Consider the following 19,595-nt stretch of genomic DNA (forward strand, 5'->3'; position numbering starts at 1 on the left):
GGTAGGGCCCTACCAATAAGTTCTTGGCATTATCTACATACACCATGCTGTGGATACTATTAGGTACAGTTTTTAGTTAGGAGTTTAGGATGACCATAACAAAGCCACTAGATACCCAGTTCCCCTCCAACAAGTGAATTTATACCCTGGTTTGTGAAATGCAGGCTGTAACTGTTTTCATAAATATGCGCTGTGTGGGGTATAATGATAGAAGGGCACAAATTGTGGTATAAATTGTTCACTGACATAAGTCTGGGGATGGATGACCATCTTTGTCAAGGGGCTGTGTCATCTGGAGTTACACAGGCCATCTCAAACTCAGCTTTCCACGATGCGTCCTTCTCCCCTCCCACCGCCATATTCTGCAAGCACCAAAAGAGTCTAGACAAAGTCTATTTAGAAAGTTCTCTCATAAGTTTTTATTCTTTTTAAGAAACGGTCTGCCTCTAAGGCCAGGCTGCCTTATTAGTTAGCATATGAGCCTCTTCCCCTGTGAAAAAAAGTTAACAGAAATATTAGTTTAGAAAATGCAGCTTTTATGATTTTTTTATTCAGTTATGGGATTGCAGTTTTCAGATCCAGTATCTGATTAAATGCCAGGACTAAAAACAAATGATTTATGTCATGAGAAAGCTGCATTACTTACTGGTCAAGATGCATAATTCTGTCACAAGATATTTAAAAAGATCCTACAACTGTCACTGATCCAGGCCTGAACAGCTAGTAAATCAGCATCTGATGATTTTTTGTGATCCTCATTTAGGGGAAGAAGAAACTTCTTTTGGTGGCAGATTCCTTTTATTTGAAAAAAATGTGGCCTATTCAGAACTCTCTCAGATGTTTGATGTCAGAAATAGTGCTAGTGGAGGTAGATAAGTGTGTAGACTGCCCTTCAGATCTACTCTAAGGTCCAAAGTAAATCCTGCTTATTCCATGGTTGTTGCAATAAAGGTATTTATCTCAGTACCTAGAGTTATGGTAATCTTGTATATGGCACAAATACTGTATACAAAAAAACTAAATCATCAAGGTTGCAGCACTCAAAGGCAAGTTAAGGTTTTATGCTAAAATTTAACTCTGGCCCCATGTGTGCATATATTATGACACAGTATGTAACTGCATATCATTTACCAGACAATAGTATCTGACAAGTCCTACAGCCTGAACTACACATATGCCATCTTGCATTAACCCACTTTATTATTTCATACCTCATCTCCATTATTTTATTTTGGAATTCTTATCTGGGCTGAATTCACCCTCATGTAGAGGGCCAGCAAAAGGCCTATGCCCTACTTCAAGCCTACTCGGAGGCTTACATATGCATGGATCTGGTGTTAGCCTCTGCACTAGGTCAATTTCACCCTTAAATGATTTTCATTGGGGTCCTCTCATCTTACAGGTAACACAAGTGACACAAGATGGTACTCACAGATAAGGCTGTCAGTATCTGCTGTGGTTTGATTGGTACTTTGATCACTTGGCTAGATTTTAGTTCTGGACTTTCCCACCTCCTGTGATTATCTCTGATTTCGCCATTGGGACCATTGTGTAAATAGCTCTGTAAATCTCTTGAGATGCATGCACATCCTGGCCAAACCCATTCAGTGTTAGTAAAACTAATTTCCACCGACCCTGGTTATGGACGTCGTTCTTACTATCGATCTCCGCTGCTTCTTTGGCTTGCCCAGCTCATATTCATCATCGTCCAAATCCTGCACAGAAAGAGTCGTTAGGTTTTACACTTGCCTCAAGAACAAGCAAGGGCTGTTTTATTATTATGATGCGAAATGTTTCGTTTGTGCAACAAAACGTGTCAGGGAGTGATTAGTATTATACAGGTGCACAGGAGAAACTGGTTAAGGCCTGGTCTACACTACAGAGTTAGGTCGACCTAATTATGTCAGTGTCTGCACTACAGCCTTGCTCCCTTGTTCTTCTTCACTCAGCACACAGTCAACCTACAGAACTCCCTGCCTGAGGAGGTTGTGAAGGCTAGGACTATAACAGGGTTTCAAAGAGAACTGGATAAGTTCATGGAGGTTAAGTCCATTAATGGCTATTAGCCAGGATGGGTAAGGAATGGTGTCCCTAGCCTCTGTCAGAGGATGGAGATGGATGGCAGGTGAGAGATCACTAGATCATTACTTGTTAGGTTCACTCCCTCTGGGGCACCTGGCATTGGTCAGTGTTGGTAGACAGGATACTGGGCTGGATGGACCTTTGGTCTGAACCAGTATGGCCATTCTTCTGTTACGTTCTCCCGCTGATGTAAGCGCCCTACTACATCGACATCATAACTTCACCTCCACAATAGGCATAGGGCTTATGTCAGTGTAGTTAGGGTGATGCAGTTTCTGTGTAGACCTTGCTTAGCTTACATGAGCTGTCGGTTGTCATTCTTGTCAATTTTACAGCTCCATGCTGGAGCCATGAAATTGACAAAGGCTGGAAGAAGGCTCCATGCTGCGAACCCCATGCCTGGCTGTCATCCCAGCATAGGTGGGGGGCACCAGCTAGAGCCCGGCTGATGCTCAGGCTCCCCACTCTGAACCAACCTCTAGGCTCCCGGCCCCCTGCTGGGAGCCTAGGAGAAGAGGGGGCAGCAGCAGCAGCAGCACCCTCCACTGCCTCTCTTAAGTCAGTGGAAGCACTCCTGATGAGGATGCACACTACCAACAGAAGGGCAGTGGGGACATGACAAACTGCAGTAACTTCTGAGGGGGCTGTAAGTGGATCTAACATAGGTCGAGTTAAGCTTGTAGTGTAGACATGCCCTCAGTCTTCACCTGTAGCTCCCTTCAGCAAGGTTTTAAGTACTGGGGAGGCAGAGACTTAACCCTGAGTAAAGACCAGCTAAGGATTTTACTGATCTTGCATAGAGAAGGGAGTGCTGAAAAGGCAGGCAGAACTAAACCCTAGGGGTGCAGCATGTTGCTGAGCAGCCAGGGCTCAGACACGTCAACACACAAATACCAGCACCTCTCTGAAGCCACTATCCTGTTCACTGGAATCTCAGCTTTCCCTTACATCAGTCTCTAGCTGCAATGGTGCAAAGACCCCAAAACGTAAGCGGAATACCCAGTGCCAAGAGGAGTCAGCAGACAGCCCAGAATACCCTAAAGAGGTGTCAAGTGCCTCATTGTGCCAGCGAGACAATAACTCAGAGGTCTATTGGTAATTCATCATTTAAAAGTCAACACAATGATTTCGGCCCTCATGTAAGGAAAGGAGAGGGAAGGCCACAGACCGGACCATTTACAGAGAGCGATCCCCCCATTTTGGTGCCACAAATTGATGGCGTTCAGGAGACACCATCAATTCACCTTCCACACACTGAGAAGATGCAGAGCCAAGGTTGGAGCCAGAGCTCAGCCCAGAGCTGCACAGTTCCATTTTGAATATCTGCACGACTCATGAGCAGTGTCTCATTACAGTGATTCACATTGGTGGAGTGTGGCAGAGTTCCACCATCTTTCTTGCCACAGTTGGACCCATCAGAGGCTGAGGCTGCTTAAGAAGCAGAGATCTCGGTTGTGACTATCTTTCTATCCATGGATGTCCAAATTGCACAGAGTTCAAAGGAAGGGGAAAACACTGGGGAAAAAAATAATCTCTCACCACATACAACTACCCACTGAAGTACAGATTTAAAAGTTATTGACCATGTTAATTCTAGGCTGTAGGGCCCTGTGACAAGCTGTACAGGTTTTTCGAGGCCTCCAGCTGGGGCTTTCCACGGTCCTACCATACCCTGCCCCAGAAAAGGAACGGCGAAGGTGGGTCCCCCAGGCCTGCCTAGAAAGGCTGCAGGGAGGGAGCCAATCAGAGCACCGCAGGCTCAGTTAAAAGGAGCTGCAGGAGATGAGCTCATCAGTTCCTGGCTAGGACCTGAGGGGTGAGAAAGGGCTGGAAGACAGAGGAACTCTCCGGGTGAGGTGGCCTGCAAGACCCTGCTCAAGCAGGGAACAGAGAAAACTCCATCAGGTGATGAGACCAAGGGAGAAGCAGCAACTACGAAAGGGAAGCAACATATGGCTTGTGTTTAAAGAATCCCTGGGTCAGGACCCAGAGTAGTGTGCAGGCCTGGATCCCCTCTCACCCCCCTCCCCCACCCCCCAATGAGGAAGTGGTAGGCGCTGCTTGTACACTGGACTATTTAGCCATATATCCATCTTGTTAAAAGTTAAGCAAAGAGTGATTATTATCAGTTTACGCGCTTCTGGGGAAGAAATCCTTTGTAGAGCACTGAACAGCAGCTTCACATACAGTACCTGTCCCTGGACAGCATCATCACTGGCTTCCTGTTCAGAAGAAAAGCTCTCATACTCTTCTTCAGAATAGTTATCTGTAAGGTAAGGAAAGCACATAAAGTCTTGTAAGACTCCCTTTGGAAAGAAGGGGAAGCCTTGATGCTCAGGAGAGCAAACTTCGAAAAATTCACACTGGCTAACATTCCTAGAATCAAGGAATATGAACATTTGGAGAGAAGACTAAGGGTGTATCTTTTAGCTGCACTAGACAGGTAGGATGAGAACTTCCCACAGAGAAAGGGAAGATGAGAAATACTCAGCTAGCAGACAGGAAATTTGTCCGCAAAGTAGAGAAGGTTGGCATGCAGGTGAGTCCTTCCCCCACAGGGAGCCAGTCTGGCATGTCCACCCTTTTAGGAAATAAGTAGGGACCACTGGCATATAGTCCAAGATGGAATGGGCATCACTCAGCCTCTACCCATGGGGCACCCCAAGCTACACACTTCCCCAGGATTTGTTCCCCTAACCAGGCACAACTGGTATGCAGGACCAAATCTGGTGAGGGAAAAAAAGATCCTGTTCCTTACTGAAATGATACACCAAGTAAATTGTCTCACTCTAATCTGGACTCCAACTAGGCATCTCGTACACTGTGTGGTGCATGCCCATGTATCTTGCAACATGGACTTCCTATCTGAATTCAGAATTAAGCCATTATCCTGTCACAGTGCAGGTACAGAGAACAGAAGCCATGTAAAGGGAAGGCCTCCAAGCATGGAAACCAAGATCTTTTATGCACACTGTATAAAAATCACATATTTGTGCTCAGATAATTGAAGTTAATAATGTCATTTACTTTAGACTGTTACCGTGAGTGCGTTTTGGAAGAGTAGCTTATGTGGTTGGGTTGGCTAGCCCAGTGGTTCTCAACCAGGGGTATGTATACCGCTGGGGGTACTCAGAGGTCTTCCAAGGGGTACATCAACTCATCTAGATATTTGCCTAGTTTTACAACAGGCAACATAAAAAGCCCTAGCGAAGTCAGTACAAACTAAAATTTCATAGATGATGATTTGTTTATACTGCTCTGTATACTAGATACTGAAACGTAAGTACAATATTTATATTCCAATTGATTTATTTTATAATTATATGATAAAAATGAGAGTCAGCAATGTTTTAGTAATAGTATGCTCTGACACTTCTGTATTTTTATGTCTGATTTTTTAAGTGAGGTGAAACTTGGGGGTACACAAGACAAATCAGACTCCTGAAAGGGGTACAGTAATCTGGAAAGGTTGAGAGCCACTGGGCTAGCCCAACCCTAGAACCTGGTGACTCCACAGCAAGATGTAGTTGATTTAGAACAAGCACTAACATGTTACAAACCTGTCACTTCTTAGTGATATCACTTTTTTTTTTTTTTAAAAACAACCCATGAACTTACTCTCTAGAAGTGTGCAAGATTTAGTCATGTGAGGTAAACCAGAGTAACAGTAGAGTCTAGCCTCCAGAGATCATGCAGTAGAAGCTCTCTATGGAAGAACTTCTCATCTTGGTTTTTGTAACAGCCAGTTGATACAACAGTCACCAATCAAAAACAGGACAAGGAGATAAACATTTCTATCTAACTTACTAATGAAATTTTCAATCCACATTGCCCCATATTACCTAAGTGTCTAACAGCAAAGCAACAGTTCAAAATATCACCAGCTCCAAACACGTCTCTACTTCCCTGGAGTGTCCTTCAGCTTTCAAGTGTCCTTGAGAGTGTCCTCTGTCCCCCCCATGTCAGTGAGAAGTCAGGTTTGTGGTCTATTGATGCATACACATACTATTTCACTTAACTTTTGGTGTTGTGCTTCCCAATTGTACTTCGGTTTGACCCTGCAGAGAGTTTCTTTAGATTATTATTTTTTGTTACGGTATTTGGTATAAACAAGTGTATGGTGAACGTGCCAAGTGCTCATGACAACGTGTGTTCCAAACAGCAATGTTAAGCGAGACCAGGAACTGGAACCAATCTATATTCTGTTTAGGTGTTGAAGTGAGCTCTTCGTTTAATGCTGAGAGTGTGAAGAAATGGAGCCCTAGAAAAACAACTGCAAAATGGGGTTCCTATGGCTCCCTTATGATGGTGCTTGTGTATGATGCAACACAGAAGGGAATGAACACCATGGGCCCCAATTCTGCTTCTCCTTACATACATCTCGAGAACCTCTTTCATATTACAGTATAGTTATAGCACTGTTAAGAACTGGTACTGATTTGTCCTAGAAATTAACTCTGTTTGCCTGCAATTCTACCATTAAACATTAACCTTCAGAGTGAGGACTGTATACCATCAGCTACAAACCCTCATCCCCATCCCACAATCCATTCCCAAATGTCAAATAATTACATGCTATTGTCATGGTGTCACTGGGTGCCGCTGCTATACCTCCATCTTCAAACATATGCTGCCACACCCACTCTCAGCTGAGGGTTATTCTTTTATAACGTTTTATAACAAAGGTTAAACAGAAGACAGTCTTAAGTCAATACCTGGCCCCCAAGCTTCAGGGCCACTCCTCCCAGGGGTCTCTGGCACTCCAGCTCCTGGCAGCTTCCTTGCCTTGTCCAGGTCTGCTCCCCTCTCTTATCATAGAATCATAGAATATCAGGGTTGGAAGGGACCCCAGAAGGTCATCTAGTCCAACCCCCTGCTTGAAGCAGGACCAATTCCCAGTTAAATCATCCCAGCCAGGGCTTTGTCAAGCCTGACCTTAAAAACCTCTAAGGAAGGAGATTCTACCACCTCCCTAGGTAACGCATTCCAGTGTTTCACCACCCTCTTAGTGAAAAAGTTTTTCCTAATATCCAATCTAAACCTCCCCCACTGCAACTTGAGACCATTACTCCTTGTTCTGTCATCTGCTACCATTGAGAACAGTCTAGAGCCATCCTCTTTGGAACCCCCTTTCAGGTAATTGAAAGCAGCTATCAAATCCCCCCTCGTTCTTCTCTTCTGCAGGCTAAACAATCCCAGCTCCCTCAGCCTCTCCTCAGAAGTCATGTGTTCCAGACCCCTAATCATTTTTGTTGCCCTTCGCTGGACTCTCTCCAATTTATCCACATCCTTCTTGTAGTGTGGGGCCCAAAACTGGACACAGTACTCCAGATGAGGCCTCACCAATGTCGAATAGAGGGGAACGATCACGTCCCTCGATCTGCTCGCTATGCCATTGGCCTTCTTGGTAACAAGGGCACACTGCTGACTCATATCCAGCTTCTCGTCCACTGTCACCCCTAGGTCCTTTTCCGCATATCTTCCTGGAGCCCCTGGCCCCCTTGCTCCAGGGACCCACCACAGCAGTTAGCTCCACTCCAGTGTGGCCTCATCTGACCACATCTCAGCCTGTCTCCATCCTTCCTCCCCAGCTGCCTACCAGCAGCCCTTTATAGCCCCATGTGTTGCGCAGCCCCCTTTAATTAGCTGGATGAGACTCACCTGCTCCCATCTAGGGAAGCTGGGCTCAGTCTATTTGCAGAGACCAGTCACCCTGTGACACATAGTAAAGAGGTAAGGAAATCTGAACTCGTGCCAGATGAGAATTTATCAAGAACCAATGGAGCACAGGATCTCAGAAGCCTAGGGGTTTGTCTACATGGTAACTAGTCCACTGTAGCTATTCCAGGCTAGCTCCCCATATGGACACACTCATTCTTTACCGAAAAAAGAAAAGGAAGACTTGTGGCACCTTAGAGACTAAAATTTATTTGAGCATAAACTCAAGCTTTTCTTTTTGCAGATACAGACTAACATGGCTGCTACTCTGAAACCATTCTTTACTGAGAGTGCCTTTTTGTGGTTTAGCTTCATCTTCAGTAGACAAGCCCTAGGTCAGAGAGGATTTGACTTCACAGAGAATATGGAAGAGGGAGGAGAACAAAGCTGATTTCCATGGTTATTTGCAGTGCTCTGTTTTGGTTCCTCTTCACCCCTCCCAACCTAGACCACATTGTAGTTTTGTTTTTTTTAAATGATATTTACTACTTCTCTTTCCAAGCCCTACCCTCCTTGAAGCTTTTGGTTATCAGCAAAATGCAGGAAGTGGCACGTTATTTGTGATGTTTGAAGGTCCCATGCAGGACGAGGGCCCCACTGGGACAGGCACTTTACAAACATAAGGCAGTCCATGCCTGAAAGCTCATGCTATCTGAAGAGACCAGGTGGAGGGATGGAGAAGGGGATTTGACATGGTGGGGAAGGGAGCAAGGTGGTGGCAGAGACAAGGCCAGTTTGTTTAGGTTTTTTTCCTGTTGTATTTATATCACAAAAATGTAAGTTGAGGCAGCTTCCAACCAGGTGGGCTTTAGGGAAAAAGGAAGGGAAGAAACGGGAGAGGAAACAGATGGGCTGAAGTTCAATAGAGGGCATATCTTTACCTGTGGACTTGATCTTCTGGCTAGGCTGCATGGTGCTGTCTTCATGGTCTATTGGCTGACTAGACAGTGAGAAGATCCAGATCTCTGCTACTTTGGCTGTGGCTTCCTTGATGTTACTGAAAAGGCTCAGAACCTGGCCTCCTTCAGTCGGGTGCTGCATCACCTGGGATTGGGGAAGTAAAAGTCTTATATTTAAATGTTGTGGGCCTGATTCCCATCCACTAATATTGGAAGAGTTCTTTAATGAGTTACTCTGGGTATGCAAGAAGGCTCAAATGCCTGGGTCTAGAAGAACAACCAGTTATAGACACTATTTAATGCTATTTCAGAATTTACTTGGCTATCAACTCAAGGAAGTGGCAGGGACAGAAGATTTCAGTTTGACACGTGATCAGATCACACTGAAGCATGTTATTGGATTACCCTCATTATTATTCTGTTAGCTTGCCTGGGTACTAATTTTAGTGATCATTAAGTTATCCAACTCTCATAAATTCCCAAACAAAAAAACCTCCAAATCTACTTTAAAGCCAGCTGCAGAAACCATCCGCAGTGACCTTTCCCTGGACAAGCATGTTAGGTGCTTTACAGAACAAAGTGAAAAAAGCAAGTCCCTGCCCCAAACAGCTGGCAACCTAGATGTGACAATGAGAACTGTGAAAGCACAGACAAAGGGACATCTTTGTGGTTCTATAAAAAATGGAATTTGCTTCTCCATTCTTTGCCACCTTCAACATGATGATGATCATACCTTCCTCCTATAGTTTCTCTTCTAGGCTTCCAAGACTGTCCCTCTTGTGCTCTTCCCACCCATCCAAATGCCCTTTCAATCGCACCTCCCCTCCTGGTCTTTATCAGTGTTCCGCAGGACTCTATATCTGGCCCCCTCCTATTCTCCACTTTCCCCCTGGGTGACCTCATCCACTCAAAGCTTCAATTGGCCACCTTTGTGTTGGTGACCCACCAGTCTACCCCTCCTACCCTTAACCTATCTGTTCAGTTTTGCATCTGACATCAGCGGGGAGAAGAAAAACTCTTGTAAAAATTAAGGAACTAAAAATTCCAGGACGTACTATTTATAGGGTGCTCTATCAGAAACTGGATGTTTTTTAAGTTAGTGAATTTCAAAAAAATTCCAGCTGACATCCTCTTTTAGATTCAAACACATTGCAAATACTTCATAGATATTTAGCATTTTCATATCCTCTGCTGTCAGAAGTGACAAAACAGTAAGAAAAAGTATTATATTTCAACAGTGAATGCTTAACATTTTAAAGAGATATGCTGGTGAGCTTACTTGAGTGATGCTCATATTTTTTAGTGTTTAATTTCCAATTATTAACAATGAACCAAACATGATACAAGACAAAGACAAAAAGGTAAAAAATTAGGATTTAACTGAAACTCAAATGCAGCAGTGAAAAAGTATTTCCGTTTAAAAGCTCAGTTTGCACAAAATAAATAAATTGTAGATAAAATCAATCAATTATCTAATATCACAACAACCTAGCACAATTGCAGTGTTAAACCATTTCATTTTGCAATAAATTCTCCACTGATGGAACTAAATTTATGGAATGATATTTTCTGGAAGATTTCTATTCTAAGTGTAGTATGGCAGGTTTCTGCTACACAATGCTTTTAACACTATATTTTTAATATTCACAAGTACACAGCTGCGTAGATTAGGGAATAAAAGAATTAGTGTGAAGCTAACTGAAGTTCAGTGGATACCATAAGCATCTCCCACAACTGCTGATTCAAAGTTGAAAGTCAGCTTCCTTTGGTTATCTGCTTTCCATGAATATTCAAGAAATCAAGTTGTATTAACAAGAATGACCATGAAAAGTAAAACTCAAGATTTCAATGCCTGAACAGCCCAACTGAAAATGGTGGAAATTATACAGTCATGGTGAACTATCATCATGCACATGCAGAAAGGGGCAGAATTAAGATTGCATAGGCTACTTTGATTTCAGCATTTCCTAACTTTGAAATGCTTGACTTTGCAACCTTAATGTATTTGGATGGAGTAAGAGAAAAATGTGCTATTTATGTTCAAGAATTCAAGAAACAGACAGATGTTAGCTCAATTGAACTAAATTTACTGCATCTTTGGTTGACTGTTCTTGTGCATTATTTTTTAAGAATATTTATTAGAAGTGCTTAAACTCTCTCATGCCAAAGCATGTTTTAAAGACAAGGGGAGCGATAGCATATTTGGGCAAAGTACTTGAAACTGAGCCTGAACCTTAAAAACCATAAGAGAAATAGGCCAGCCCTTGGTTTTCCTGCTTACATTTTATAGAAAATACATAGCATTTATTACTTTATATTATTTCCGTTAACACTCTTGCCCTATAAACCTTGGTACACTTGAAAAGTGAGACACATATGAAAGCCATCTAGGTACTTTTCTCAGAAAAGAATGGTAGCCTTGGATTTAAACTGAGGATAGAAGGCATATGCTGGCTGACTCCATCCGAACGCTTTGAGTTGTGTTGATGAACATCTACCTCGGCCATGTTGATGGAGCCCACTGCCAAAGTCTTGTAGCCCAGAATCGTTCGGTTTTTGTATCGCTTCCTCCTTTGCAGCATGATCTGAAGCTTGTTGCCTTCTCTTTTCAAGAAGTGAGGATACTGAAGTCAGAATACAATTTGAAAAAACGTTACACTTCTTGCCACTAGCTCCCAGCTACCCCGTTTACACCTGACACACACTTTTGCTCCTTAAAGTTAAATACCTCGCCCAGTCCCAGTGCTTTTAAAGGTGTTTACAGTTCATCTAATCTTTTGTTCTAGTACTCTGCACTGGTTCCCAGGAAGGCCAAGCTTTAGGTACTTCTGACTGAACACTCTTGGCAAGTTTTTACAGCCAAACATTCTCTTTTCACCACTCTGTTGGTTCTGCCCTCACAACACTGAAGAATTCAAAATAATTACTCATCTTACAAACACAGCTCTGCAGAAGTGCTTTCAATGGGTCTCTAACAGAACATGAGCTTGTTTGGGTGGCTGGGAAGGGAAATCTGTTCGTGTAAACATCAATTGACCTATGTCCATTATACAAGAAAGGAACTGGCCCAGCCAATCACAGCACAGGGAAGCCTGATCCTCAACTGTATGTTTATTTCTCATGTAAGCAACTTACTGAATGGCAGGAGTTTTGTGTGCACAACGTCCTCATGGTTATTTCTCAGTAGACAAACTGAATCCCTGTGCTCTGTCTTGCTGACAGCTATTTGCAAGAGTGCAGAGATCTGTGTAACCACTAGGGCTGTTGAATAATCACAGTTAACTCACGCAATAAACTCAAAAAGATTAATCAGTTTTAATTGCACTGTTGAACAACAGAATCCCAGTTGAAATTTATTAAGTATTTTGGATGTTTTTCTACATTTTCAAATATATTGATTTCAATTACAACACAGAATACAAAGTGTACAGTGCTCACTTTATATTTTTATTACAAATATTTGCACTGTAAAAATGATAAACAAGAGAAATAGTATTTTTCAATTCATCTCATACAAGTACTGTAGTACAATCTCTTTATGGTGGAAGTGCAACTTACCAATGTAGATATTTTGTTACATAACTGCACTCAAAACCGAAACTTTAGAGTTGGGGTTGGCAAACTTTTTGGCCCGAGGGCCACAACTGAGTATGGAAATTGTATGGCGAACCATGAATGCTCACGAAATTGGGGTTGGGGTTTAAGGAGGGGGTGAGGGTCCTGGCTGGGGGTGCGGGCTCTGGGGTGGGGCCAGAAATGAGGAGTTAAAAGGTGCAGGAGGAGGCTCCAGACTGGGGCAGAGGGTTAGGATGTGGGAAGGGGGGGTGAGGACTCCGGCTGGAGATGCGGGCTCTGGGGTGGGGATGAGGGGTAGGAGGGTGCTCCAGGCTGGGACCAAGGGGTTCAGAAGGTGGAGCAGGGGGTTGGGGCATGGCATGGGGGAGGAGGTGAGGGCTCCAGCTGGGGGTGCAGGATGGTGTTCCGAACTGGGATTGAGGGATTCAGAGGGCAGGAGGGAGATCTGGGCTGGGGTATGAGGGAGTGAGGGCTCCAGCTGGGGGTGCAGGCTCTGGGGTGGGGCAGGGATTTGGGGTGCAGGAGGGTGCTCCAGGCTGGGATCGAGGGGTTCAGAGGGCAGGAGGGGGATCAGGGCTGGGACTGGGGCCCAGGAGGGGGTCAGCGGTGCAGGATCTGGGTGGCGCTTACCTCAAGCAGCTCCCAGAAGCAGTAGCATGTCCCCACTCCAACTCCTATGCAGTGGCACGGTCAGGTGGCTCTGCATGCTGCCCTGTCCGCAGGCACCACCCCTGCAGCTCCCATTGGCTGATGTTCCCAGCTAATGGGAGCTGCAGGGGCAGTGCTTGGGGTGGGGGCAGCATGCGGAGCCCCCGGGCTCCCCCTTTGTGTAGAAGCCAAAGGGGGGACATGCTGCTGCTTCTGGTAGCCATGTAGAGTGCCCCCCGACCCCACTCCCCGGCTGGAGCACGAGAGCAGGGCAAGCCCCAGATCCTGCCCCCCAGCAAGAGCTCAAGGGCTGGATAAAATTGGCTGGCTATCCGGATGTGGCCCGTGGGCTGTAGTTTGCCCACCCGTGCTTTAGAGCCTACAAGTCCACTCAATCCAACTGCTTGTTCAGCCAATCGCTAAGACAAACAAGTTTGTTTACATTTACAGGAGATAATGCTGCCCACTTCTTATTTACGTCAACTGAAAGTGAGAACAGGCGTTCGCATTGCACTTTTTAAGCTACCATTGCAAGGTATTTACTTGCCAGATGTTAAACATTCGTATGCCCCTTCATGTTTTGGCCACCATTCCAGAGGACATGCTTCCATGCTCATGATGCTCGTTAAAAAAATGTGTTAATTAAATTTGTGACTGAACTCCTTGGAGGAGAATTGTATGCCTCCTGCTCTATTTTACCCGTATCCTGCTATATATTTCATGTTATGGCAGTCTCGGATGATAACCCAGCACCCAGTTTTAAGAACACTACAACTTTCACTGCAGATTTCACAAAACGCAAAGAAGGTACCAATGTGAGATTTCTAAAGATAGCTACAGCACTCGACCCAAGGTTTAAGAATCTGAAGTGCCGTCCAAAATCTGAGAGGGACGAAGTGCAGGGCATGCGTTCAGAAGTCTTAAAAGAGCAATACTGAGATGCGGAAACTACAGAACCCAAACCACCAAAAAAGAAAATCAACCTTCTGCTGGTGACATCTGACTCAGAGGATGAAAATGAACATGTATCAGTTTGGATTGTTATTTGGATTGTTTGGATCTGCTTTGGATTGTTATTGAGCAGAACCCGTCATCAGCATGGGACCATGTCCTCTGGAATGGTGGCTGAAGCATGAAGGGAGATATGAATCTTTAGCGCATCTGGCATGTAAATATCTTGCAACACTGGCTACAAAAGTGCCATGAGAACGCCTGTGCTCACTTTCAGGTGACATTGTAAACCAGGAGCCGGCAGCATTAGCTCCTGCAAAAGTAAACAAACGTGTCTGTCTGAGCGATTGGCTGACCAAGAAGTAGGACTGAGTGGACTTGTAGACTCTAAAGTTTTACATTGTTTGTTTTATTTTTGAATGCTGTTTTTTTCCTACATAATTTTACATTTGTAAGTTCTACTTTCATGATAAAGACATTGCACTACAGTACTTGTATTAGGTGAACTGAAAAATACTATTTTCTTTTGTTTTTTTACAGTGCAAATATTTGTAATCAAAAATAATATAAAGTGAGCACTGTCAACTGTGTATTCTGTGTTGTAATTGAAATCAATATATTTGAAAATGTAGATATTGCCATTTATTTAAATATTTTTAGATTTCTGTTATTGTTTAACTGTGATTAATTTTTTTAATCACTTGACAGCCCTACTAATCACCAAATGGTTCTCTCTCAAGAGCCAGTCCTGACCTCACAGGTGCTGACAGGCCAGCCAGAGTCTGGCTTGTTCTTCAGGGTGTCAGAGTTGTGTCCTGTCATCACCAGCAAGGCCAGACAGTGTGACTGAGGTGCTGTCAGGATTAATACCCTGGGCTTCCAACATTTGGGTTTTGTTTTTAGTAACTACATGGCTGTTCCTGCTGAGAACTCTTGGCCTTCACTTCAGGGCCAGGTATCGTCTATAGGAATTTCCTTTCTGAAGTGTCCGACACTGAGATCCAGGGGAGGCAGGATAGCCAGCAAAACTCCTTGTGATTCACATGTTCTAGAAAGGCTGGGCCCCGAGAGTGTGTGTGTTTCAATCAGTACTCAAGATCCAGTTTTATTATGAACCAATAAACATTTAAAATGGAGTCTATACACATGGGAAAGCACCTTCTCACATAACGATATAGTACACACAAAAGAACTATGTTACAAGAACAGCCAGGTTGCAAAGTCAAGCATTTGACCTGCCTGGGCATATGCATTATGATACAGTCTTTAAATACATGATCACATAATTTTTAAGTGAGCTGTAACTCACGAAAGCTTATGCTCAAATAAATTGGTTAGTCTCTAAGGTGCCACAAGTACTCCTTTTCTTTTTGCAAATTTTTCTACTGTGACACATTCAGTGCACAGGATGGACAGTGCTCACGGAATGAGCAGCCACACAATGTTTTTCCCTTGTTGCTCAATGCATGCAGTAAATTAGCCCTGGGTCACACTATTCAAACCCTACTCTGAAAACACAATTATTAATTGCCTTGTGGGCTTTTCTATGGTGCTCATCACTAATGTATGTGAAACACTCAGATACTATAATGAATTTATTTTCACAATACTTTTGTGAAATAAACAGTGCTATTATCTCCATTTTACAGACGGGGAACTGAGGCACCAGGAAACTAAGGTCAAGAGTATCCACGAATTTTAGGTGCCCAATTTGAGATCCCTAGGACCTGATTTTTCAGAGCACTTAGCATTATACATACATACTTCATACATTCAAAGCACAGCTCTGCACTTCAAAGCATTTCTGCAAATCAGACCACAGAGTTCAAGTGAGGCACCAAGAAAATGAGGAAAATCATTAGAGATCACATCTTAAACAACTTGCCCAGCAACTCTGTGGCAGAGGAAAGGATAGAATCCAACTTTCCAGGGCAGCATTCAGCTGTGCTAACCCAGCTTTCCTGCCCCTGCCTCATTCACCACACACCTTCAAATTTCTGCAATAACTGAGGTAGAGGCCCTATAGACAACAGCCTCCTTCGTTACACACCCGATTCATCCCGAGAGCACCATCCATCCTGTGCACTGAATGAAGCAGGGATGCTGCAGAAAAATAATAAGAGACTAAAAATATATAATAGATGGGCCTGTGTAACCCTAAACCAGTCCCCCTGAGTTCAGGCATATCCTAAATTTTCAGAGCTTGAATTTGCAACCTGAATGTTCTTTTAATGTAGCATGTTTGTGTGTAAGTGTAATTTCCTAGGTTTTAAAAAGCAAAACTGGGAAAAGAAAGATCCCCCATGTGGCATCCTATTGATATCAGCGTGGGTCACCAGTAGGTTGGAACTTTAGATCCATCACACAGACCTCTGCAACTTGAACAAATGACCAACAGTAATAAATTGCCATCCTCTGGATCAGCTCTAGAGGGGGATGGGACACTTTGCCAGCGGGTTTCGCTCACATTTGCTGACAGCAGAGGAATGGTGAGACAAAGGAATCCTGGGTTAAATTCTAGGCTCTAGGGAGTTTCAGAGCAGGAGCAAATCAGAACAGTGAAGGGTACAAGAGCTGGGCAAGGCGCACAGGTCAGGAGACTGATAGCATTACATAACTTAAGGTGTTCCCAGGATCAGTAATGGCATTTGGGCCAACAACCCTCAGCCTAGGAAGTCAAACATCAAACATCATGGCCTTAGGTTTCGGCCTTTATCTAGCCCAGGCTGTGGTTATTAGCTCAGAGACAAAGTACCTTCAACTGTCATCTAATTAAAAGACAATCGGTGCCCGTCATTAAAATCCTACTATGCCATTTCAGAAAGACATCCCACACATTGCTGTGCATAACACCACAAATCCTTCATGTAATCTATGAGAACCTCACCTTGTCTCAGTGACCAGTTCTCACTGCATCACACTTGCCTCTCCTGTTTCATTTCATAAAAGCTCAAAATCCCCAACTGCTAGAGACAGGGCACTAGAGGGGGAGGGCTCTGAGTTACAGAGAATTTTTTCCCACCTGCTCAGGATCATATTTGGGGTTAAGAAGGAATTTTCCCTGAGTCAGACTGGCAGAGATCCCGGGGTTTTTTCGCCTTCCTCTGCAGCATGGGTCACTTCAGGTTTACACTAGTGTAAATAGTGGATTCTCTGTAACTTCAAGTCTTAAACCATGATCTGAGAATTCAGTAATTCAGCCAGAGGTTAAGGGTCTATTACGGGAGTGGGTGGGTGAGGTTCTATGGCCTGCAACATGCAGAAGGTCAGACTAGAATCACTAGATGATCACAATGGTCCCTTCTGACCTTAAACACAGTGAGTCTAAGTGTCTAGGGCACAGTTCTGCAGTCCTTGCTCAGACTGAACTCCCAAACACGTCAATGCAAATTGACCCTGATGGACCATAGGACAGTGTTCTACATGTTACAACTCCACATTTTAAACGGTGGTGTGTTCTAAGCTAGAAGGGTAAATTAAAACTCAGTGCATCCATGAGATGTCCAAAAGATACATGCTGCAAGTCAGAGAAGTAAAGAGGAGAAACCTCAGGTGCAGAGGAAGTGGAAGATTTAGAGTGTGCTCACCGCTGCCTATTTCCCTGGTAGCTATAGTTCTCTTAACTGAGTGCATGTATTAATGCAGACCGAAGAGAAGCCAAATCCTGCCTCCAGCTATTGGGTAACTGGAAGTCCTAGAAAACCATATGCTTAGCCAGCTATGTGAGGTAAAAGCATTTGTTCCTAGTGGAATGGGGTGAGGGAGAGTGTCTCACTTCACCCCTAATCACCTCAGGAGATCTGGTTTGCTGCAAGACTGGGCATCTAAAGTTAGCCAACACCTGGAAGAAAAATTCTCAGAGCTGCATGTTATTTTATTCTTGAGCTACAGCTTTGCTGCCTCTACTCACTCTGCAGTGAAAACTTGTTTGGCAGCTAGGCCCCATTTAACTCAGCCTGTATCAGGGAAGGGCTAGGTAAGCACCTATCTCAATGTCTCAGTTCGGCTTGGCAGCTCCCAGGATTCTCAGGCAACAGATGACAAAAGCACTATCACAGTTATCCCCATTCCCTCTGCTCTCGTTACCCATGTGTAGCACAGGGTTTAACTGCTTTTGGAGTATGAAAGATCCTATCTGTTGTCCAGACCTCACTGTACTGGGACCTTATTTCTTTCTAGCCAAACAGTTCAGCAAATTTGAAAAAAACAAAACTTCTAAGCATTCCCCAAATGGGGCTATTCCAGATTAGCAACATTTCTGAGTCTCATTAGCCTGTACTTTGCTATGCTTAGGGCACGCTGTCTTCACCACAAGGACCACTCTCAGCCCTTAAGAGTGCAATTCACCCATAGCAAACAAGCCTCCATCCTCATTTTCCGCATGCGGAAGATCAGAGCAGCACATCCAGTGGTTAGAGCAGGAGACCTGCATCCCTATATCCCCAGGAAGCCTGATTTGTCTAATCTCGGCAAAAAGGCAAGACTTAATATCGATCTACCATTAATTTATAGCATCGTGCACTGGCAGAGCTAGGTGAGGGCCCTATTTTAGTGCTCCTTAGGCGAAACTCCCACTGTGCCACCCCGGAAAGGTGGCCAAGCTAATGTTTCCCATAAAAGGGAAAAGGCAAGAGCTTTATTTTTTAAAAGCAAGCACAGCATTTGCAGAATCCGAAGTTGCCAAGTGACTAACAATCAGAGAACTCTTTGTGTGCGCCTGTGGTTCTTGTTTTCCTCCTGTTCTAAAGCAGTTTTAAAGCAGGTTCCATTCCTGACTCTAGCAGAAGGGGATTTTATGCAGCCTCCCAGTTGCTCCCTTCTGTAAAATGTGGGGGATGACACTAGTCTAAGGTAGGAGGCCTGGTTTGTGGTAAGGGCAATTGGGTGCCTAGAATTAACAGCAGTCAGTGGAAGAGCCGGACTAGACCTCATGGCCTCCTGCCAGCTCCCAGCCAGGAGGCTGCTGTTCCATGTGTTGCATTCCTTGTCACTGAAGAGCAGTCACTTATTCTCCCACAAGGGTACCCCAGAGCAGTAGGAAGAGCGTGAGAGGAGAAAGGAGCCCATCTCTCACACCTAGCAGAAGTTGGTGATGCGGGATCCTGAAAAAGCTAGTGGGAAATCCAAAGCCACCCCAGGAGCAACTGCGGAGAAGAATGCTGGAGGATTTTGGAGATGGAGGAGAGAAAAGGGCAGGCCAGCCTGAGGCAGCTGCTCCCATTAAATGGCTTTCTTCATTCTATTCATCCCCCATAGACTGCTCGACTCTTAATCCTGCTCCCCCTCATCCCCAGGCCTGCCCCTTCTTCCTTCTCCCTCCACGTTACCTGGATGCTAGCAAGGAGAGCAATGGAAGCACAGAAAAAAAGCCTTCCTGCTCTGCCTAGCACCTGCGCCTGCAACAGCCCCAGCAACCAGGAGCAGCAATTGAAGGGGCAGTTTTTCAGCCCTGCAGCACTCCTGGATGCATGAGATCCAAGCTAGGTAACAGACTGCATGCCGGGGAAGGATAATGTCATATACCCCAGCGCAGGACATTCTGCATTTCTGCTGGAGGGAACGCTGCTGCTGAGCAGGACACACTCTGTGCATTCTGGGGGTTCGTACTGAGCATGTACCGACAATTTTCAGAGATTTTTAGATCCCAGCCCCAAACTCCACTAAGGATATGGAAACTACCATTTTCAGAAGCTTACAATTTGCCAATATCCAATTGATTTC

General features: G+C 44.4%; 1 protein-coding gene across 6 annotated transcripts in view; it reads right to left on the reverse strand.

Moving 5' to 3' along the window:
• The window catches only part of PACS2 (phosphofurin acidic cluster sorting protein 2), a 180,035-nt gene that overhangs the window by 93,763 nt on the left and 66,677 nt on the right, over positions 1 to 19,595 (reverse strand). For 4 of the 6 annotated variants that reach the window (XM_077824564.1, XM_077824566.1, XM_077824567.1 and 1 more), the window contains exons 4-7: positions 11,198 to 11,323; positions 8,682 to 8,844; positions 4,275 to 4,348; positions 1,635 to 1,715 (exon numbers count right to left, since the gene is read on the reverse strand). In XM_077824564.1, coding sequence (XP_077680690.1) covers positions 1,635 to 1,715; positions 4,275 to 4,348; positions 8,682 to 8,844; positions 11,198 to 11,323 — 444 coding nt within the window. The remainder of the gene's footprint in view (positions 1 to 1,634; positions 1,716 to 4,274; positions 4,349 to 8,681; positions 8,845 to 11,197; positions 11,324 to 19,595) is intronic. The other 2 variants (XM_077824568.1, XM_077824565.1) reach the window with 1 other exon arrangement.

This window comes from Eretmochelys imbricata, chromosome 8 (assembly GCF_965152235.1).
Source record: "Eretmochelys imbricata isolate rEreImb1 chromosome 8, rEreImb1.hap1, whole genome shotgun sequence".
Classification (NCBI taxonomy): Eukaryota; Metazoa; Chordata; order Testudines; family Cheloniidae; genus Eretmochelys; species Eretmochelys imbricata.